Source organism: Labrus mixtus, chromosome 3, assembly GCF_963584025.1.
Source record: "Labrus mixtus chromosome 3, fLabMix1.1, whole genome shotgun sequence".
Classification (NCBI taxonomy): domain Eukaryota; kingdom Metazoa; phylum Chordata; class Actinopteri; order Labriformes; family Labridae; genus Labrus; species Labrus mixtus.
In genome coordinates, this window is record NC_083614.1 from 13,214,948 (window position 1) to 13,235,207 (window position 20,260).

Here is a 20,260-nt window from a genome sequence, read left to right on the forward strand (position 1 = left end):
CACACACGCGTCTCAAAGCACATGACTATCCCTTTCGGACTTCGACCTCCGTGCACTATATTAAACGGCTGCATTACATTTTCTGTTTGCCTGTATGTTCTTTTCCACTTTTTTCTTGATATGGTCATTCCATTGAACGACATGTAGCATTGATATAAAGGCAATTATTCTCATGATAGCGTCGTATAGAAGACTCTGTTGCTTCGTCTGCCACTTCCGAGGCGTTTATCTTCTACGTTACATCTTGCCACGGGAATAATTGTGTATGTGGTATGATGTCACCTGTTCTTGGTGAATGTTGTGCGCTGCCAGCTTTAGTGCTGCTCTCTCTGCCTCCAGTCCCATATCGTATGATGTGTGTGTCGTCCATTCTTCCAACACCTACAGGACAAAAAACACACATCGTCACATACTCCACGTTCTCAAACATCACATACATTTTTAAGGTATAAATTGGGGCCTTTATGCCTTTTGTTATAGGCAGTGAATATCGTCATAAAGAGGGGAGAAAGAGAGTGGGGAATGACATGCGGTAAAGGGAGCACAGGTCAATTTGAACCTGGGTTGCCCGCTTGGTGGACTTTAGGCTCGGTACATGGGATGTGCGCACTACCCACTAGGCTATAGGCGTCTCCAAACATCACACTCAAGTGGATATAAGCCACTTAAACATATCAAACAGGTCACATTCGGTTGAATCTTAAACTAAAGAAAATGTTAACGTTTTGCAGGGCATGGTGGAAGGATGGTGTTAAGAATTGAAAAGTGCATTTCTGTGTGAGAATATCAGATGTTGGCGGTGAAACGATGTCTGTTTGTGAAGGCGGTCTTTTGTTTCTGAACACAGAGTGTGTTGTAAGTGGAGTGACAGACTGCCAGGCCTGTTGAGCTGCCTCAGTGTGTCTGTTCACTGCTGGACCGCACACAATGAGTCTCCTTCTTCTGTGCTCAAACATGTACACAAAAATACAAGATTTACCAAGCTATCACTCATTCTTACACACACTCACACACTTTGAGGGCTCATTTCAGCAGAACAGCATCGTGCAGATTTTAGTTAACCAGCTTATAACCTCATCAGACAGACTACATTTCCTCTGCAGTGAGAGACATCTATTTCCACTTTCCAATTTCTAAAGACAGTAACACAAGCGTTCAAGCCGATTAAACTTCAACTCGTAGAAGTGAAGCTGATCGATCAGAGTATGAGATCGGTGTATGAGTCGGCACCTTTTCCAAATAATGATTCTGCATTGACTTTTAGTTTGAAATTTCTTTGCATTTCTTTTCTCTAATATTTGAATCAGAGTTGTCAAGATACAACAATTTTAAACAATTTTGGTGATTTCTTGTTTAAAAGAATCAAACAGTGCAGACAAACTCATGCATACTGTCTGAATTGCATAAAGTGGTCAAACTAGTCATGTGGTCATACTTTATTGAGTTATGCTTTTTAAAAATAGAGAGAGGTTAGAACGCAGAAAGGTTTCAAGACCAATGCAAGGCTGGCTAAACACTGAAGCGTCTGTGTCCGTAACATGGCAAGCACATTGACTCTAGGGAGGAGGGGGCGGGGGGAGACAGCTCTCTGCAGTGTTTTGAATTTAAACTGCAGCTTGCTTCTTTAACACATTGTTAAGTTGATAAGTTGTAGCCCTGTAGAAAACTGGTGCTTTAAAATTACAAAAAAAATAAAAAAAAACAGTTTGATTTTTGTAGACAATGTCAGTTTGGATGCAAATCATTAAAGTACCAGAGAATTCATCACATACATTTTTTAAGGAGATATGACTGGTTGCACCAATTAAGAAGGTATTTTTTCATGTCTTAGTTTCAATAAAAATGCAGTGTGTTGTGTAGCAGTTTGTAAAACCTGCAGTGTGTTGTGTAGCAGTTTGTAAACCCTGCTCTGTCTGTGTGGGGCCTTAAGATGGATTAGTCTCCAGCATTATTCAGCCACTTATAAGAGTCAGGAGAGCTTTTGTTTACTGTGGACTATAACCCCACAGGATGGTCCTGACCTAAATTTCAGCAGCTCTGTGACTCGTCGTAAAGAGAAGACCATGTTCCTGACAACATGGCACTGTGCTACTTTCTCAGTAACTTTTCAGACGCTAATCTTCATGTCCTTATCATGGTCCTCTTTCTGTGACACAGTTTCAAAAGAAACCGGACCAGGGTTGGCAAAATTCCCAATATATCACTACTTTTTGATACAGTCTCAGTTATTATAATGATCAATAGCATCAGAAAGTAACAAAGCTTTAACAAAACTTCTGATCTTCAGTCATATTTTAGCCCAAAGCTGCCACAAGCAGCGGTGGTCCATCACAAACAACACGTCCGTTCATCTGGATTACGGGTGATAACTTTCCTAAAGTCCCTAAAATGATTTGTTTGATAATAACGATGATGATATTTAGGATGGTTTTGATACTGATTAGAACTCTGTAGAACAGCTTTGCCTCTGTGCATTGCCTTTCAGCACCTGTGTGTCTGATCGGACTTTAAGCTGTTAATTTGTTCTTACTGGTGTTGTTTCCTCTTTTCTAGATCCTTGATTGTGTTGTTCTTACTCTCTGATGTACCTCACTTTGGATCAAGCATCTGCTCAATAAATTGTAGAATTGTAACTGAGATAGGATATTTTTAAAAACACTATTTTGGGGGAAGACAAAGCGGGACACCGTCTTCTACATTGCTTAGACATGGGCAAATTGTTTGTTTTTGTGCAATTTACACAGTGTGCAGGAGTGAAGGGACAAGAAGCGAAACAAACTGAGGTGCCAAGGACTTCTAGTTTTGTTTCAGGCATCAATATTTTGCTAGTATCGTATTAGAGTTTTAATTTAGGTGTGGCTTACGCTGATTGAGTTCAAATAAGTTGCTATGACAACTTATGTAGTTAAAGAGCCTGATTTTATTTAAGATAATTACTAAGTTGTTTTTCTTTAATATGCAATCTTAAAATGTCCTTTATACTCTGGATTCAATCATTAGTGTAGTCAAAGTTGTTATTATTTGTCTGCTACATTCGTCCTTTCAATAAAGTTTTCATTGAATGTTACATGACTCCATGACCAGAAAGCTAAGCTAGGGTAGACTGTAAATTTTAATGGAAGAAGCCTGAGTGACGTCAACGACAAAGTATTATGCAATGCCGTCCTCAGCCCATAACTCAGGACCTCCAGATCTTCACCACAAAGTATTTACAGCTACACCGCCTCTCTCCACACCTCCCACTGGACATGGGGGTCAGTGGGTCACCGAAGAGCACAACCCGACTCCCACTACACCGTCAGGGTTCTGCTAACGCACACATTTCACCATGAGAACCATGAGTCTAATAATACAGCTCATCATCCCACAGTCAAGCCACAGCATGAGCCAGCAATGTTAACCAGGCTGAATATACATCCTCCTCTCCATCCATCCATCCAGGAATGCATTGTTCCATAAAGATATCAATGCATCCATCAGCTCTACCAAACAAAGAACCCTACAGGAGAAACTCATGTCTGCCACTTTTATCTGCAACGGCTGCAACAAATAATAATTTTAAGAAAAATTTGAGAAAAATGTTGAACATTGTTTCCCAAAGCCAAAGAAAAAGTCCTATAATGTCACATTTTGTCCCCAGCAGAATGGTTTTTAGTTTAACTTGATAAGAGGAGAAAAAAGCCTGATAATATTTAAATCTAAGAAGCAACAGAAACATTTATTATCACAAACAACAGCCAATGATTCAATAGATGATGACTAAATGATTGCAGCTCTAGTAAGCTGTTTTTAAGTAACAGGGTTGTCATGAGACCAGAATTTTAAAGTCAGATATAATACTAGGAAAAAAAAGACCAAACAATACCAATAGCTGTTTGATACCAAGGCAACAATAATAGAATTCCTAGAATTCCATTATTTGGTCATCTCTTGTTTTTAATTAACAAAATCTGCAGACAAACTCCTGCACAATGTTTAAATCATACAGATACGTTGGCAACACATCTTTGCTGTTACTACAGTTCTCTCTCTCTGCCTCTTGCTGCAGCTTTTAGTTAAAAATATGAGCCAGCTTAACGTGGAGAAAGACTTGTTTTTAATCATGTGTACAGGTATGCATGATGGCATGACGTACACAGGGTTAGGGTTACCAAATAAACTATCTATTGATGCATCAATAGATGATGACAAAGTAATGAACCATTGCAGCTCTAGTAGGCTGTCTTTGTCACGATACCAGAATTTGAAACATAGATATGATACTGTTAAAAAGTCAAACAATATCAATACTTGTTTGGATACACCCTACTCAGGCAGTTTATACAGAGTTAATTGGAACCCTAAATGTTATGCAGCTTTTGTTAATAAATACGACTGAAGATGCTTTTAAAACTGTATTGCTTTTTGATACAATCAATCATTCCAATAATCTGGAACTAAAGTCAGCAGACGTCTGGCGGTCCGGTCATTCAAAGCCCCTGAATCTCAGCTGGGTTATCCCAACAGAACAATTCAATGGCATTTCCAGGTTTGGAATCAATAAATAATATAACAATAATACAAACTGCCGAATAAATAATTGTTTTGGTTATAGTGTAGTGGTGTTGCAGCTTTTATTAAATCAGACCCACCTTGTGCTGCGTGGAGTCCTCCTCCTGCTCATGCTGCGGGACGTCAGGGGTTTTGTCCCCGGCAGGCTGAGCTGAGTCAGGCGAGCCCGGCTCTGAACAATACACATATTGACTGGGGTACCTGAAACACACACAGAGGAGACACACAGTCAACACAATGCAAAGTGACTTTATGCAGCAGGATATGAGAAATGTATCAGTGGGGTATCAATATGAAGTGCAATGAATGAAGAAATATTTATTATTACTTTGTGTTTTCCAAATGTTTCTCAAATCTAAAATAAATCCAAGCTTTTATTTGGAATTTTGTACTTCCTTACGCTGAGAGTACTTTACATGCTGTTTGAATTCAACCCTACTTTTATTTTGAAATTAAGTAAGGACCATCTGGTAGATCGAAGGTTATGACATTTACTTATCCACGGAGAAAGGAACTTGTTACAATTCAAAAACTAGATGAAAACAGCTCAAAGGAATGGTAAAAAAAAGTTTGATGTCATAAGGTTTATATTACTTTTGAGAGTTTTTAAAAGTGAAATAAGATATTCAAACCAAAGTCTCCTGCAGTGTTTCCCTGTAGTCCATCACTGTAACTACATGGAGACCCTGTGGAGGCTTATTCAAGGGACGCCTAAAAGAACCACATAGCATGCGACTAATCCTGATTAAAACAATTAACACATTAATTTCAGACTTTAATTATTTGTCATCAACTAGTTAATGTTGACAGCCCTAGTTTATTGCAATTAGTCATATTGTAAAAATGGTGTCACTGTGAGTTATTGTGCATCCCTCGAGGAACTAATAAAAAATGTCATCATTTAAACCCTGCATCACATTATTTAGAGCAAAGATTAGGGGCCAAACGGAGGAATTTGCTGCAGGCAGTATGTGCCTTTGAATTAGAGAAACTGTTCCACACAACATCTTGCCTTTAGGTAGAAGAGCAGCTGATAACAATAACTTTGGACAAAGACAGTCAGCTACAACACTGAGTGGAGGAGGCTGAAAGTGAACCAGATTACACAAAGAAGGAACCATAAACTGCACTTCTGTTTTTGTGAGTTCTTGCGAGCTGCTCAAGACAAAGTGCATTCTTTGAACCAAGCTGACTTACTGCTGAAACTCATTCATGCTCTCCAAGTCTACTCAACACAGCTCACCTGTACCTGCATGTGTTTCCATATCTTTGCATACCTAGCACCTGTTGTCCTGTCATGTCAATCGGTTATGTTTAAGTGATCTCTAGCTGAGGCTTGCAGGAGAACAAACTAACCTCCATTATTCTTTACCTGACAATGGCGCTACTGTAACACGTGTCACTTAAAAAAAAAGAAAAAAGAGAAAACTGATACTGAAGTATGGTCCTGATGACGCTGAGAGAACAATAAAAATGGAGGATAAGTTACACTCAGAAGACAGAGTTAATAAAAATGAAAGAGAACAGAGGACATTCTGGATGCAGCAGAGCCACACGTGGTCTTCAATCAGTGATCAGCTGAAACGAGGTAAAAAAATGAGATGAGTGATGCTGAACTGTTGAGATCTGTCCAAACATGTTCTCTGATGCTAACAGCGGTTTTTCCATGACTCCCAAACAAACTAATTCAACACGAAATGGCTCCCAATCTTTACAAGTAGGTCAGCTAAAGAGCTAACAGGCTAACTTATCACACAGACCGAGTTAAACTAAAAGGCTAAAGCATCAAACATAGACGTACACACACAGACAGACAAAGACACAGACACACACAGACAGACAAAGACACAGACACACACAGACAGACAAAGACACACACACACACAGACAGACAAAGACACACACACTGGTCCTAAGACAGGAGAAACTCAGACGTCATTCACATTAAATCACCAAATCAGTCTCTATGATAATGTTTTGATATTTGAATTCTTAAAGTGTCTACACACAAAACTTGACTGCATATTAACTTGAGTAAATATGCAGTACTTTACTAGTTTGGTATACGGTCGTTTGAACTGACTCTCAAGTTCATTTCTTAAAACGTAAAGGTTTCATTCACTCAAACTTTCAGATGTTCAGAAAGAGGGATGCACTCAGAAGGACTCGATTTCAGCGTTTCTCTTAGTTTAAACAGACATAAATGAAAGTTTAATAATGAAGAAATTCTGAATGGTAATATATAGCGGAAAATCTGGGGTGAGAGAGACTTGCAGGCTGTGTGCGGGTCTGTACTTCATAACTATCAACGTTATGTAGAGTAGAGTACATGTAGCTAGCAGGATTACAAACTCCACGATGAAAACAGATGGCACTAAAAGAGCTACAGCTGTAAACAAACTGACCGTTTCGGACTAATTTTTCCCTTTAAATTATCATTTTGGAAACCTTTAAGTGAAATTAGGATTCATTTTAAATATTTTGAATTCCACAAGACTTCATTAAATAATTACATGTAATCTACCTGTAGGAATGATTGCTGTAATTCAAGTTTGTTTGTTTTCTTTATTGCCCCCACGACCCCCAGGGAATTGCTACAGTAAAAATGTAAATAAACAGGCATTGAATATTTCATCTGAGGAAGTGACGATATCTGGCCAAGAGGCCCAAAGACACAGAGCTCAGGTTCAGGCCATCATGTGATACTGTGGCTGCAGCGGTCAAATATCAATGGACACATGGACAGTCATGTTAGCACCCTGTCAGCCCGGCTGTCAGCGCAAACACACACACACAAAAACACACCCATCTGAGCGGCTCCATCTGTACTCTGTTCTTTAATGCTTGACGTGATGATCGAATTTTTGGAGTAGATACAATCACTTCCTGCCAGCCTCAACATCATCTATTGTCGCTGTTGTGTTTGAGAGCCTGCTGGCGACGGAATTTACATACTGAGGATTAAAAGGACTGAAGATAAGGTGTGAATCCAGACATTACAGCCACTTCTGCTGAAGTTTCCATTTTCAGAACTAATCAGCATGTTCAAACAAGAGTTTTAGTCACTTAAAGGTATCATAATTATGCAACATTTTACAGTCTGCGACTTTAGGAGCAGAATTTCAGATCAAAACAAATGGTTTCAAACAATCTCCAGCCCCCCGACCTCCCCTCCTCACGTCCTCACAAGACTTGGTAACGTGGACAGCAGTACAACTGTCTTATGTTGTAGTTAATAATTCTCATCCTCAGTCTGACATCAGGGAAAATGGCGGCAGTGTGAATATAGTTACAAACATCAGTGTTATTGATGTATCTTAGTCTGGAATCTGAACATGGCTGCAAAACATCAAGTCTATGCTGGAAGAATCTCTCGCCCTACATGCTGAGGCCCAGCTGACTACGTACATGACATTCATCCATGTTGTTTTGGATCCCTGCTGCTGATATGTTCACATGATCCTATACGTACGTATTAACACCTCAACGTAAACACTTTCCCCTAAAGGTTGGAGAGAGAACACAGACGTAGTTAGAGAAACCTAAGAGCCGGGCGGTGAGGTAAAGATTCTGAAGAGTAAATGTGAACCACAGGCCAACATAGGCTCCAGGCTAAACTTAGCTTTCCATAGCTTCTAACTATGTTGTGTTACGTTTCAAATGTCCCCTGAGTTACCCCCATCCTCGCTACAAGAAATGCACCTCTAGCTTCCATGCAGTCCCTCTGACATAACATCATGTATGCTCTAAAACCTTTTTATAAAAGACAAACTCAACATTATTCTTAACTCATCATCACTCCCGCTCACTGTGAATTTTTCCTAAATCTTTCCTGCTGCGTTCACATATCAGCTCAACTCAACTTCATGCGGGGCTGGCAGCAGAAAGTCAGAGTTACAAATTCAGCTGCTTGCTTTGACTCATGCAGCTCATACTCAACATTTCAGGGAAGTTTTCAGAAATTCTGTGCACGTGAGAAAGACGCACCATCATTCCAGGCATGACATGTGACATTTTCCTTTCAATTCACTTGATCCTAAAATAGTTAAAATCTCCTCCTTTACTAGCAGTTGTTATTATCGTCTTATTTTGAAGGTCTTGAACGGCCCAGATAAGAGAACTGTTGTGTAAATCAACACACACGTTTGCCAAACAGTTGATAAACAGAGCAGTCTTTTAGTGAACACGTCACAGAGTCAACAGTCCTGTTCAAACTTCCTGAGCATTGATGCAAATCTGACATCCGCCATCTGACTCACTTTACCAATGTTTAAGCAGAGCCTGCCAACTCGCAGAGAGCTGTTCAAACAATCAATATTCAAATACACAGATCAAAACATGAGGAGCAATCATTGCTGGAACTATTGAAATTCTACATGAAAAAAAGAGATGTAAGATATGTAATGAGCTCAATCAAATAAATAAGAAATATTGTTTTTTTTACCCAATAATAACAACACAGCTTAGCTTATTTTAAGCCTGCACTGGGCTTGTGTTGAGATCCTGTTCTCTGCTGGAGTCTGAGATGAACAAAACCAACAGAAACAGGTTCAACAGTGCTGTCAAATCCTCCCAAATCCCTGGAATCAGCACGATGGTCACAATGTGTTCTACTTGTGACGTTAAGAAAATGACAAACACATGGTAGTCCAAAAAAAACACACCAAATACTTTCAGTATATAGGTCAGGGTTTTCCCGAACTTTGCCATCCTAAGGACCCCCATATAAAAACAATTTTTTTAAGCAGCCCGTTCATTGACATGTAAGACTACTCTTGCATATTTAGTGTGTACTAGCCGATTAGAGGCAGAGTAGGGAGGGTCATCCCTTCACCATCCTAGAAAAAACAATGACAGCTTTCTACTGAATATTGTTATTCTAGAAGTGAGTATACCCCATGGAGACTGAAAAATAAGTGGGTATACTCCATATACCTGAATGTCTACCTAAAATGTACATACCATGGTTAATATAAAAAAGTAAGCAACTTCTTGATATGTTTTCTCATTTTATTAACAGAGGAGGTAGGTAGCTAGTTTTCAGTGGCATATTTCTGGTTAATCAGTGTCACTCATGGAAGCTGCCAAATAAAGATATGCTCGAGTAGTGTGTGTGTGGTTTTTTTTGTAGTTGAAAAACTGGCACAGAAAAAGAACACAGATTGCAATATGCAGTGATCAATAAAGCCTTAAAATACACATTATGAAATGTTATTGTCATGAATAACATTACAAGTTGATTGTTTCATTGTTGCATTCCCTCCCCACCCCCCCCCCTTTCCCTCAAAGTTCCCACGACCCCCTTAGTGTCCCCTGGCTACCCCCTGAGGGGTCATAAAAATATGATTTTTTTACGAGTTAAATGAAAGTGGAGGTTTATGCTTACTTAAAGGGCGATTCAATAGAAATGTTTGTAGAAGTTTGTAAACACGACATTCCTTTTGGGCCCTTCGTCCTAGACTCATCACCACCAGAAGCTCACGCCCATTGTATGGTTAGCTTGTAAGTTTACTGCTTGTACTTATACTACAGACCAGCGAGAATATTACATGTTGTTGTAATGGAAAAGCTGATAATTTAGCAAGCTAGCAGCATTACTTTTGCATAATTCCATATTTTAATTTTTTAGGAAAAAGCTACTGACACCATCTTTAAAACCAAACTGCTGCTGGAGAGAATCAAGAGCAGAACATCAGTGAAACTTAAGGGCCACAGCAGACTCCTTACATCTCATTGACCAGCCATGGAGTCACTTTTTAAGACCAATGAGCCATGGTAAGTGTTGCTGCTTCCAAACAACACCACACACAAAAAAACAAAAACAAAAAAAACTTTGACACAAGGGGACTGATGACGCCCCCCAGCTCCCTCCTCAACTCAGCTATTCTCCATCAGTGAATCAAAACCTGAGTGCTAATTCCTCCTGAAGACTGGGGGGGAAAAAAACCTGAATGAAGGGACTGATCTTTGAGGTTCTGAGGGGGGAGTGCTCTGACCTACTTTTTTATTCAGATGATTACGCAACAGTGGGAGGGGATAACCCACAAACGGAGAGGAATCCAGAAAAACCAGGGACAGAATATAGCTGAAGTATGTCATGTGTGCTTCATAGCAGGAGTGGGTCAGTGCTAAGCTAATGAAGGAAGAGCCTGAGGCCAGACTAATGAGTCAGCAGCCTGCAAACACACTTCCTCATTCTCTCTCCATGTCCTGTCCCACTTCAGAGACACCAGGGAGTTCAAACAAGACGTGTGTCTTTAATGTTCCTCTCTGGCTGCCAAAAGATCAATCATTCTGTACAATTCAAATAAGTTTCAAAGAGGATATTATCAGCAAGTTTATCACCCCTTAGAGAGACATGAAGTAGCACATATCGGCTCTGATGGAGGCTGGGGTTTGGTCCAGGACACAGAAACATGATTACAGCCTTTCACTGCCCAATAATACAGTTTAAAGCAGCAGAGCTGTGCATAAATGCACACAGACACACTGTCCTGATGTAAACTGTACTCTACAGGCTCCAGAGCCAAATCCCCAGTCCCACATATTTCCTGTTGGCTTTAGGTCCATTCAGAACCAGGAGACGGGGTAAATCAGCTGGACAGGACTGAAGCGACTGACTGAGCTGGCACAGAGACGATGAAACTGCAGAGACAACAGCCTGAGGATGGACTTCTCTGCCTGCAGAGAGTCAGTTATTATCGGCAGCTGCACGGCGTGCTAACAGATCTGTGATCTCTCTGCAGGCAGTATGTTTGCACGATGGTTCGATAAAGTCCAGCCTTTTCTTTCCATCATCTTTCACTGCTTTCACATCTGCCTCCCTGACTGTGTGATCAGTCTGGCTGAACAGAACCTCTCACACACACACACACACACCTTCATCAAGTCTCATAGCATGACACAGCAATACACAAGAGGATTTAACCCGGCCTATGTCCAGCACAGATTACCTGCTGCCCGTCTCTCTCTCTGTTGGCCTAAATCTGAGGACAGCTTGTAATGTCAGCTAATGATATTATCTCACACAGTCAGCCTTAAACTTATTGACAGCACGAGATGAACACTGAGTTCTTTCTCAGCTTAAATGGAAAACCTCAACTTTGTCACTTTGTCAACATAAAGAGAAGACAGTTGAAAGATTTTTTCAAAAAAGGTCACAGCAGTGTAATGCTGCCCCCTAAAAATACTTTTAAGTCATCATTCGACTCTTTTTGTCGGTGTAGAGTCTTGTTTTTTAGCTGGGTCATTACACAGAGTTCCAGGCCGATTCTACAGGATTCGTGTGTGGCACGCACTCTGGAGCTGGTGGTGCCCTCTCTAGTCCATGCTCTTGTTTCCACGGCCTGCGCAACGGTCTGTCTGCGGCACAAACCGGTGTTGTGCAACTCAGAGCAAATCGACCAGGGCAGGAAGTCAGACACAAGAACACAGAGCTTCCTGTCAATTTCAAAATAAAACACCAACCCCACAAAGACTGCCGATTGAAGAAATTACCAGACTTCTTTACTAGTTTCCAGACATTTTGGAAAATCTACTCACACATAAGGAGGGGTTTAAAAAATGTAATGAGAAATCAATTTAGACCTGGGCGGCGCAAATGGAAGAGACTAATCTCTGTAATGTCCTGGCTGTTAAAACATAGCATTACTGAAGCCATTGGTTGTTGATGTTACAAAACTCTTCTTGATTATGCATTTAATGGGGGTGTGTGTAACAGAGCAGTGTGTACGTCCTGAGGCAGAGAGCACAGTCTTATGATGTTTGATAAAGTTCACATTATTCCTGATAGGCAGGGAGCTGTGCAGAAAGAGAAGCTGTCGATGACGATGCAAGAGTTCATCCAAGTTCTACTTTATGTTGATCTACCAGCTCACAGGCAGACTGATCACATGCTGCGAGAGAGCAATCTCACACACACACAATCACATGTACACAAGCAAAGGCAATCAAAGACTTATGACACAAAACTGACAGAATCATATTGTCAGAGAGGAGGATAGCAAGAATCAGAGGAGAGAGGAGGACGAGGAGAATCAGAGGAGGACGAGAAGATTCGGAGGAGAAAGAGGAGAATCAGAGGAGTGGAGGAGAATCAGAGGAGAGATGAGGATGGGGAGAAAAGAAACAACAGTGAGAGACAGAGAGTCAGGAAACACGTGGGCAGAGCTGGATTGTAGGGTAGGGTAATATGCCAGGGATCGCCAGTAAAAAGTAGGCCAGACGGACAAAAACATGGCGTAAGTGTTTGGAAGAAAAAGGGGGGCGGGGCCTGCAGCCACAGAGGCCAGAGTGTGTTTGCGTGTGCGTTCCAGATTCCCTTCACATCAGGAAAAATGTGGAGCAGCAGTATCTCCTAAAGCCTGCTGATCCTCCATAATCCTCTGCAGTGGTGCATCCTGGTGCGGACAGAACACAGTGGCTGGACTGGGAACAGCTCACACATGTTTCTAAACTGAGCACTACCTGTATCTTTGCACACACTGAGTTCCGCACTGGTGCCCATCAGTACCACTAGAGATGGGATACAAGAAGTATTGGCTGCATCTTCTATTCTTAAAGTAATTCTTATCTACATTTCATGAATTTTAAATTCAAATCAGTCAGAAAAGTTCAGAAGCTCTGCTCTCCTGGATAGAGTCGTAAATCAGGGAGAGAGAGTAGGGAATGACATGCGGGAAAGGAGATTACATTTATTTGAATTTGAATTGCTCATCAGACTGAGCCCAAAGCAATGTCTTCAGTTATTTTTCCTGTCCAAAAAAAACTGTCCTCAACCCAAGTCTCTGCTTTTTCTATCAAAAAGGACAAAGAGCAGTAACTCATCCTCACTTTTGAGGAGCTGGAACAACAAAATGTTGACATTTTTGCTTCTTTAATGTTTAAAATCAAACACAGAATTGTCTGCCAAAAAGATTCTTTATGCTTTTTTATTATCCATTGATTGACTATGGCTGCATCATACACATCAACCATTAATCTAAGTTAATATGCATTATAGTTATTGTGCATGCAGTATTCAGTGTGAGTGGTGATCAGTGTTTGAGTGGCAGGCTCATTCCCACTAAGTGCTTTAATGGTTTGTGCTGACTTGCTGTATTGGAGGAACGGAGTGGTACCCTGTTTCCTCTATCCTTCCTAAGGGTTATGACCCGGGCCTGTTTCTGGCAAACAGGATCTGGGTCTGGGATTATGTCAGATGAGGAAATTTGACCTAACTAACCTGAAACTCTCAGAATGAGGCTCTTTTTGGTCCAATTTTGGCTTAAGAGTAAAAGCATCTTATGTTCCCAATCTCCTCGAGAATGTGGGAGAGCTGCAGAGCCGTCCTGAAATTCAACCATGTGGAAAGTTAGAGTACTACACAAAAAAATAAACGAGATAACCACGTTAAAACTCCTCATCCATCAATGTCCAGCACACAACTGCTTTACCTGCAAAACTCTGCAGAAAAATAAAGAGACTGTCAATCTGATGATCAAAACAGGCTGGCAGCTGCAGGTAAGGTCATTGTTAGAAAGATGTTACTTGGATTTTTATTGTGTAATCCATTTCCAGATACCTCCAAATATCAGCAACTGTTTTCTGAGATGAACCAGAGAATCCAGATGAACTGCGATCATTCAGGGTTTATGAGAAGTGAAGATTCCCTCAGATCATCCTCTTGTGATTTGTCTTCAGTCTGAAATGACTGCAGGTATCAGTGTACATGCTAAAAATAATCCAACACCTGCATTTAGATTAAAGTAGTTAGAGGTGGCAGAAACTGAAGCTCTGCTCAAACAGTGGAACAGCAAAGTGCCTCCAAACTGTACAAAGAGAACTTGATCAGTGGCGTTCTTATTTATTATTCTGTCAAAATGTCAAACTAACAGAGTCACCCAAACCTAGCAGTTCCTGCAGAATGACATTCTCCATGTTCCCAGGAACTCATAATTATCCAACTCAAATAAAAGGTCACGTATAGTGTTTTAATCCACAGCAGTTTCAGCTGTTTGTCAAGTCTGTTTGTCTTTTGGTTTCACAAAGATCCTTTTTGATGACTGATTCTCAGTGACACACAGAAATATTTGAAAATGTACACATGAGATTTTCTCTAAGATGTTGTCAAATTTGGACTGACACACCTTTAAGAAAAGCAAGCAAGACGCTAGCACGCCATCAGTCAAGTCACTTCCTAAAGGGTTACTGTAAGTATCTTACAAGCCCGAAGTCCACTGAAAACTACCAACATTTCTCAGAGCTGTGCATGTGTCGGCTAGATCAGTGATGCAACAATTCAAGTAGAGGTCTTGCAATTAAATTTTTTGTCTTCGAGAAACCAGCAAGTGTGCCAGTCTTTGTATGCATCATTTTAACATCTTAATTTAATAGCCCAGTGTTTACCACACATAGCCGATGTGTGGTAAACACTGGGCGGGCCATCCAGGTATATATCCAACCTGTTTTTATTTGATCATAGAATTGCTGCACACATGGAGAGAGCAATACAGAGAGCTACAGAGAGAGTGACAGAGAGAGAGAGTGACAGAAGAGACCCTGTCCATGCCTCCCTCTTGTAAATGCACAGATTGAGGCTCATGTCCAAAGTAACAGATGCTTCTAATGTAGAAATTGTTCAGGAGTAGGCCAGCAAGAGAGACTATATGGTTTAAAAAATAAACAGGATTTTGAAGTATTGAATATTTTGACAACCTTAGTGCATTTAACAAATCTTTGTAGTCTGCGACGGGTGTTTCAAGAGACTCATTATGACGATATCAGTGAATATATCTGTGCAGCATTGAGTCCCATCAGAAGGGATCATAACGGCTTGGGAACGCAACATCAGGAAGACCGGTCAGGACAAAGGGACTGGAGGACGCAGTCATGTGATATAATGTAATTTGATAGGAAAAGCCACTTAGCCGGTGTGGGTTAGCATTGCTGGGAGAGGATACAACAATACATGTGTATTCTCAAAGTATGTATGCATGAGAGGACACAGCAGGAGAACAAAAACTCATCAAACATTCACCACAGGATGAACCCGTGCTGCAGCGTGGTCAACCATTAACACCTAATGTATACACTGCTACACAAACAGGCGAGGAAACAGTCTCTATTTAACACTGCAAACTAACATGAAACAACACTGTGATATGTGGAACAATCAAACTCCTACTGTGGAATCTGCACAATCAGCAAATCTGTAACAATGAGCTCCCTGTTTTGATTTGGATGTTTTTTTTACAAATCTATATGAATCATATATGAAATAAAGAGATTTTGCTTCAGCAGACGGTCTAGGGAAAACAGATTTGATGTCATTTTTTGTCTTTATATGAAAAAACATGCCCTAATTAACGTCAGTACACAGTGTTCCTTTGCAGTCCTGTGTGTGCACGTATGTGTGTGTGTGTGTGTGTGTGTGTGAGCTGTGCGCACGATGTCTCTCTGTACATTGCCCTCACCATGTAGTTAAAGGGAACGTATGCACAAACAGCACACATTTCTGCACACATGACTGGACCATCAACAAAGAGAAATGGAGGAAAACACCTACCACACACCCGAAGCATGACTGCTGCAAAAAGTGAGGAGCGAGGCAGAGAGGGGGAGGGGAGGAGAAGAAACCAGAGAATTTTCAGCAGGATAAAGAATAGTGCCTTTCTCTCTCTGAGAGCACGAAACCCTAAAGCAACCCCTGATTTAAGACGAGGAACTGTGCCCACAGAAATGTTAAGAGATGTGTTATAAACTGAGTTTAGAGCCATCAATTGTGCTTGACTCTTTACAATTTAAGTCCTGTGACCCAGTTTCACTGTTAAATACACAATAATCATGAAAAGGTAAAACCACGAAACAAATTTCAGCCTCAATGCTCAGTTATCATATTCAAATAGATCAGCTCCGTCTCTGCCATTCCCTCTTGTCACACACTAAACCTTTAACTATCTCCACCCTCAGAGTCCTTTTCACTCACACTGTAAACATAACTATTTCCACTCAAACCACCAACTCAGCCTCAGGCTACTGGCCTGCCATCAACTCTCACAGCAGGTCTACCTTTTCCAAGAAACTTATTTTATGAGCAACAGGATCCTACAAACAAGTTCCTGCTGCAGCACAGACAAGAGTGTGAGTGAGTCATTTAAATACAACTGCAAGCTTTTCATTTATACCTGTCATTATCTTTAGATTTAAAGCTCAGTAATAAAATAGAACTACATGGATATAATGAAAGTTAAGTTACATAACATCCCTGCAAAGTAACACAGATTTCATAATGTGGCCAGTTAAAACAAATCTCACTGGATTGTTAATGTGATGAACTTTTTTTACTTGATTTGCAAAATAAACTCATACATATAAACAAGCAGTTTTAACTGGCCTTATACTAAATGATTATATTCATCGGATGTCTGGAAGTTAACCAATACAATGCTGAAGCTACATTCAGCAGGAGCTCAGCTCCCCGACTGGGAAATCCCCTCGAGGAGCTACGAAGCAATGCTGATTTTTAACGTGAAGCTGCTTTAAATGTCCTTTTTCAAGCTTTAATCACTGGGTCAGTATGTCTGAAAGTTTAGAGTGGAGGAGGAGAAGAGTTATGCTGATACTTCAGCCCCCAGTAGACACTAAAGGAATCCCTAAACAAAAATTTGATATAACGCTGCTAGCTTCAGCTCAGCTCCCAGCAACTCCTGACATCCTGTCCATCAGAGTCTCAAGCAGCTTACTGTTTTCAGTTCCGCAACAACTCCAAAACAAAGTTTCACTACATTAAGCCTTTGTGCTTCCGCATTAAAACATAACAGTGTAATAGATGTGAAACCACACACTTGGTGTCTCAGTGTGTGGATTTCACATTGGGTTGCAAAAGTGTGAGAGGGACGGTGTGTGAGCACACTGCACGAGCCAGACCACATCACCAATCCGTCCCCCGCTACACCTCTGTGGCTCCCTCTGATTCGGGATCAGGCGTAGGTTCACTTCAGCACTGTTCAGCCTCCGTGTGTTACACATTGCACACAAGGCGAAACATGTGAGTATCCTTCAAATGTCAGTAATCTGTAATCTGCATTAGAGAAACATGGAGTTTTCATATGTACACCTTTTATTTAATGGGGTGTATCTATTTAATGTGGAGGACACACGAGTAACTCAGCTCTCCGTTTAAATCCTGCAAATAACCAACTTTTCAGAAATCTTTAGCTGAAAGTTAAGGTCATAAATGTAAGCACAGCTCGTGGTCCTTCTGACGTCCTGTTTTTTGCCTGTTCTTATTTTAATCATGGATGATGGTTTGGAAGTCTTTTAAACTGATACTTCTTTCTGAAGATATCAGCTACATTCAAACACAGATAAGGTAGATAATTTTTTTTTTTTACCTCAAAATCAAAACAGCCCGACTATGAACACTGTGTAAACTGCAGTTTGATTGGATTATGATATCACACATTTCTTATCTGTTTGCTGCAGTATCCTGTGAGATTGTTTTGATAAGAGTGAACCGCTGGCCTGAGAATCCTCCGTGTGTGTGGACTCATTTCATCTCACACCGGCTAACACTCAGGTGTGGGCTCACGGCAACTACATTACGTCAAGTCAGACTTGCGTTACAGAGAGGTGGCAGAGTGAAGCGCCAACATGCAGGGAGAAGCTCAGAGTCAAGAGGGAGTGAACGGCCTCAGTGTACAGCTCGGTGTGTGGCTCGGTGTGAAGCTCGGTGTGCGGCTCGGTGTACAGCTCGGTGTGAAGCTCGGTGTACGGCTCGTGTGAAGCTCGGTGTACGGCTCGGTGTGAAGCTCGGTGTACGGCTCGTGTGCGGCTCGTGTGAAGCTTGGTGTGTGGCTCGGTGTACAGCTCGGTGTGCACCCCAGCCATCTCTTTGGTCAGTGAGCAGGAACAATAACATGCTCTACAGTTCAGCTCGGTGTCCTCACATTAAACCAGGTTGAAGGCTAAACTCTGCCTGCTATAACAAGAGAAAGACAGACCCTCAGTTAGTCCCTGATTTCTAAGCTAGAAGTCGAGATCAGGTCAGGTTATTTTATTTTGAAGCAGCCAGACTCTCAGACAGATAAAGGGAATTTGTCTTATCTACAGGACTTTACGGTAGCACTTGAGACAATCATTGCAGGTCATTAAATGTATACAAGCAATATCAAATCTGATTGAGATATGTAGTTAAAGCTTTAACAGTTTTGTTATCTTTCTTATTTAGATTAAAATGTTAATTATCTTAAAAATGTGGTTCTTTCAACCAAAAGTAATGTCTATAAATGACTTTTTCTGTCTACAGAAATATAAAGAAACTGAAACAACAAGCCTGGAAGCAGAACATATTTGCCTGTTTCTGGATAACCTACCAAAATGATCAATTTTCTGTTGATGCAGTAATTGATTGACTTATAGTTTCAGCACTAATCTGTTTTTTATCTGAATTCTGAAGATTCTTACTGAGCCATGATTAAATTGAACAGAAAAACACCAATCTGTCATGTCTCAGAGTTAAGGTAAGACAGAGGCCTGCGTCTGGTCTGGATCATCCTGCAACATGTAGGTCAAACGTCGTGTTTGTTCTGAAAGATAACCACGTGGCTTATTTTTTTCTCTGTAAGTTTAATGTTTGAAAAGAACCTTATACACCTTCCGTTCAGAGTTCAGATAAGCTGCATCTTTTCTCAGAAAAGAGAGAAAAGATAAGGAAGCAGGATAAAGTCTTAATAACAAAGTGGAAACTCTTTAGTGTATGAGTATGATGAAGATGAAGCAAACACTTTCTTGAACACCCATTTTAAAGATCATTCATGTCTTAGATATTGTTGAATAACTTCTCTTTATGTGTTTACAAAGATCTTGTGTTTTCAGGGTGTTTGCAAAGTTAGTGCGGTTCATTTGCGCTGATGTGAAAGCTGTCAATCAAACTCTAGTGTGGGCCAAACAACCACTCAAGGTGGGTCTTGGTCTGCTTTTTCAGACTTTTATCAGACATGAACCGACCTCAATCCGACCTAACTGCAGGAAGGGTTGTGTTCCTTTCTGGATAGGTCCAGCTACCTCCATCAAGCCAGCAAGTTAGCGAATGACAGCAGCCCCACAGTCTGACAGCAAACGAATAGCTCGGAGGTGCTGAGCTCCAGGTAATGTCCACAGAGAGTAACGTGGCTCCGTCCTGAGGCTTTCAGTTGTTACCTTTCAGCTCACCTTCGTCATGGAGAAGCCAGAAACATACAGAGACCTCTCTGTGTCTCTGTTCCCAGATCAGGTATACTGGGAGAGTGTATACTGGTATGAAACACAAACACCATTATCAATGTGACACCACTTTTCTGGACTCTTGTGCACGTTGGAGACGAAACAAGGATCCTCTTACGCAACAACAGCCCCAAAAAGGGGAACTTTAACAAGGTGGGAGAACACATAGTTCTTTTAATGAGAGGATCCTCCAGCTCCTCAGTCACCTCTGAGCGAGTTAGAGGACACAGTCAGACAGAGGAGTCACAGTACTGAAACATATTCAAACCTTTACTTGTTCTCAACTATTTCACAACACTTCTGACTGCGTGTTTGAGGCATTAACCTGATCCTAAAGTTTACCAAGTCATGCCAACTCACATGTAAAGTGGATGGCTGAAATGTTTGTGCAGTGACACACAGAGGATTGCTCAACAACTGAAGCAGTGAGCTGGGAAACCCTGACCCGGCGCACACACAGCCCCTA

General features: G+C 41.0%; 1 protein-coding gene across 4 annotated transcripts in view; it reads right to left on the reverse strand.

The window, feature by feature from the left end:
• The window catches only part of suco (SUN domain containing ossification factor), a 49,600-nt gene that overhangs the window by 23,122 nt on the left and 6,218 nt on the right, over positions 1 to 20,260 (reverse strand). For all 4 annotated transcript variants that reach the window (XM_061032123.1, XM_061032122.1, XM_061032120.1 and 1 more), the window contains exons 2-3: positions 4,632 to 4,752; positions 283 to 381 (exon numbers count right to left, since the gene is read on the reverse strand). In XM_061032123.1, coding sequence (XP_060888106.1) covers positions 283 to 381; positions 4,632 to 4,752 — 220 coding nt within the window. The remainder of the gene's footprint in view (positions 1 to 282; positions 382 to 4,631; positions 4,753 to 20,260) is intronic.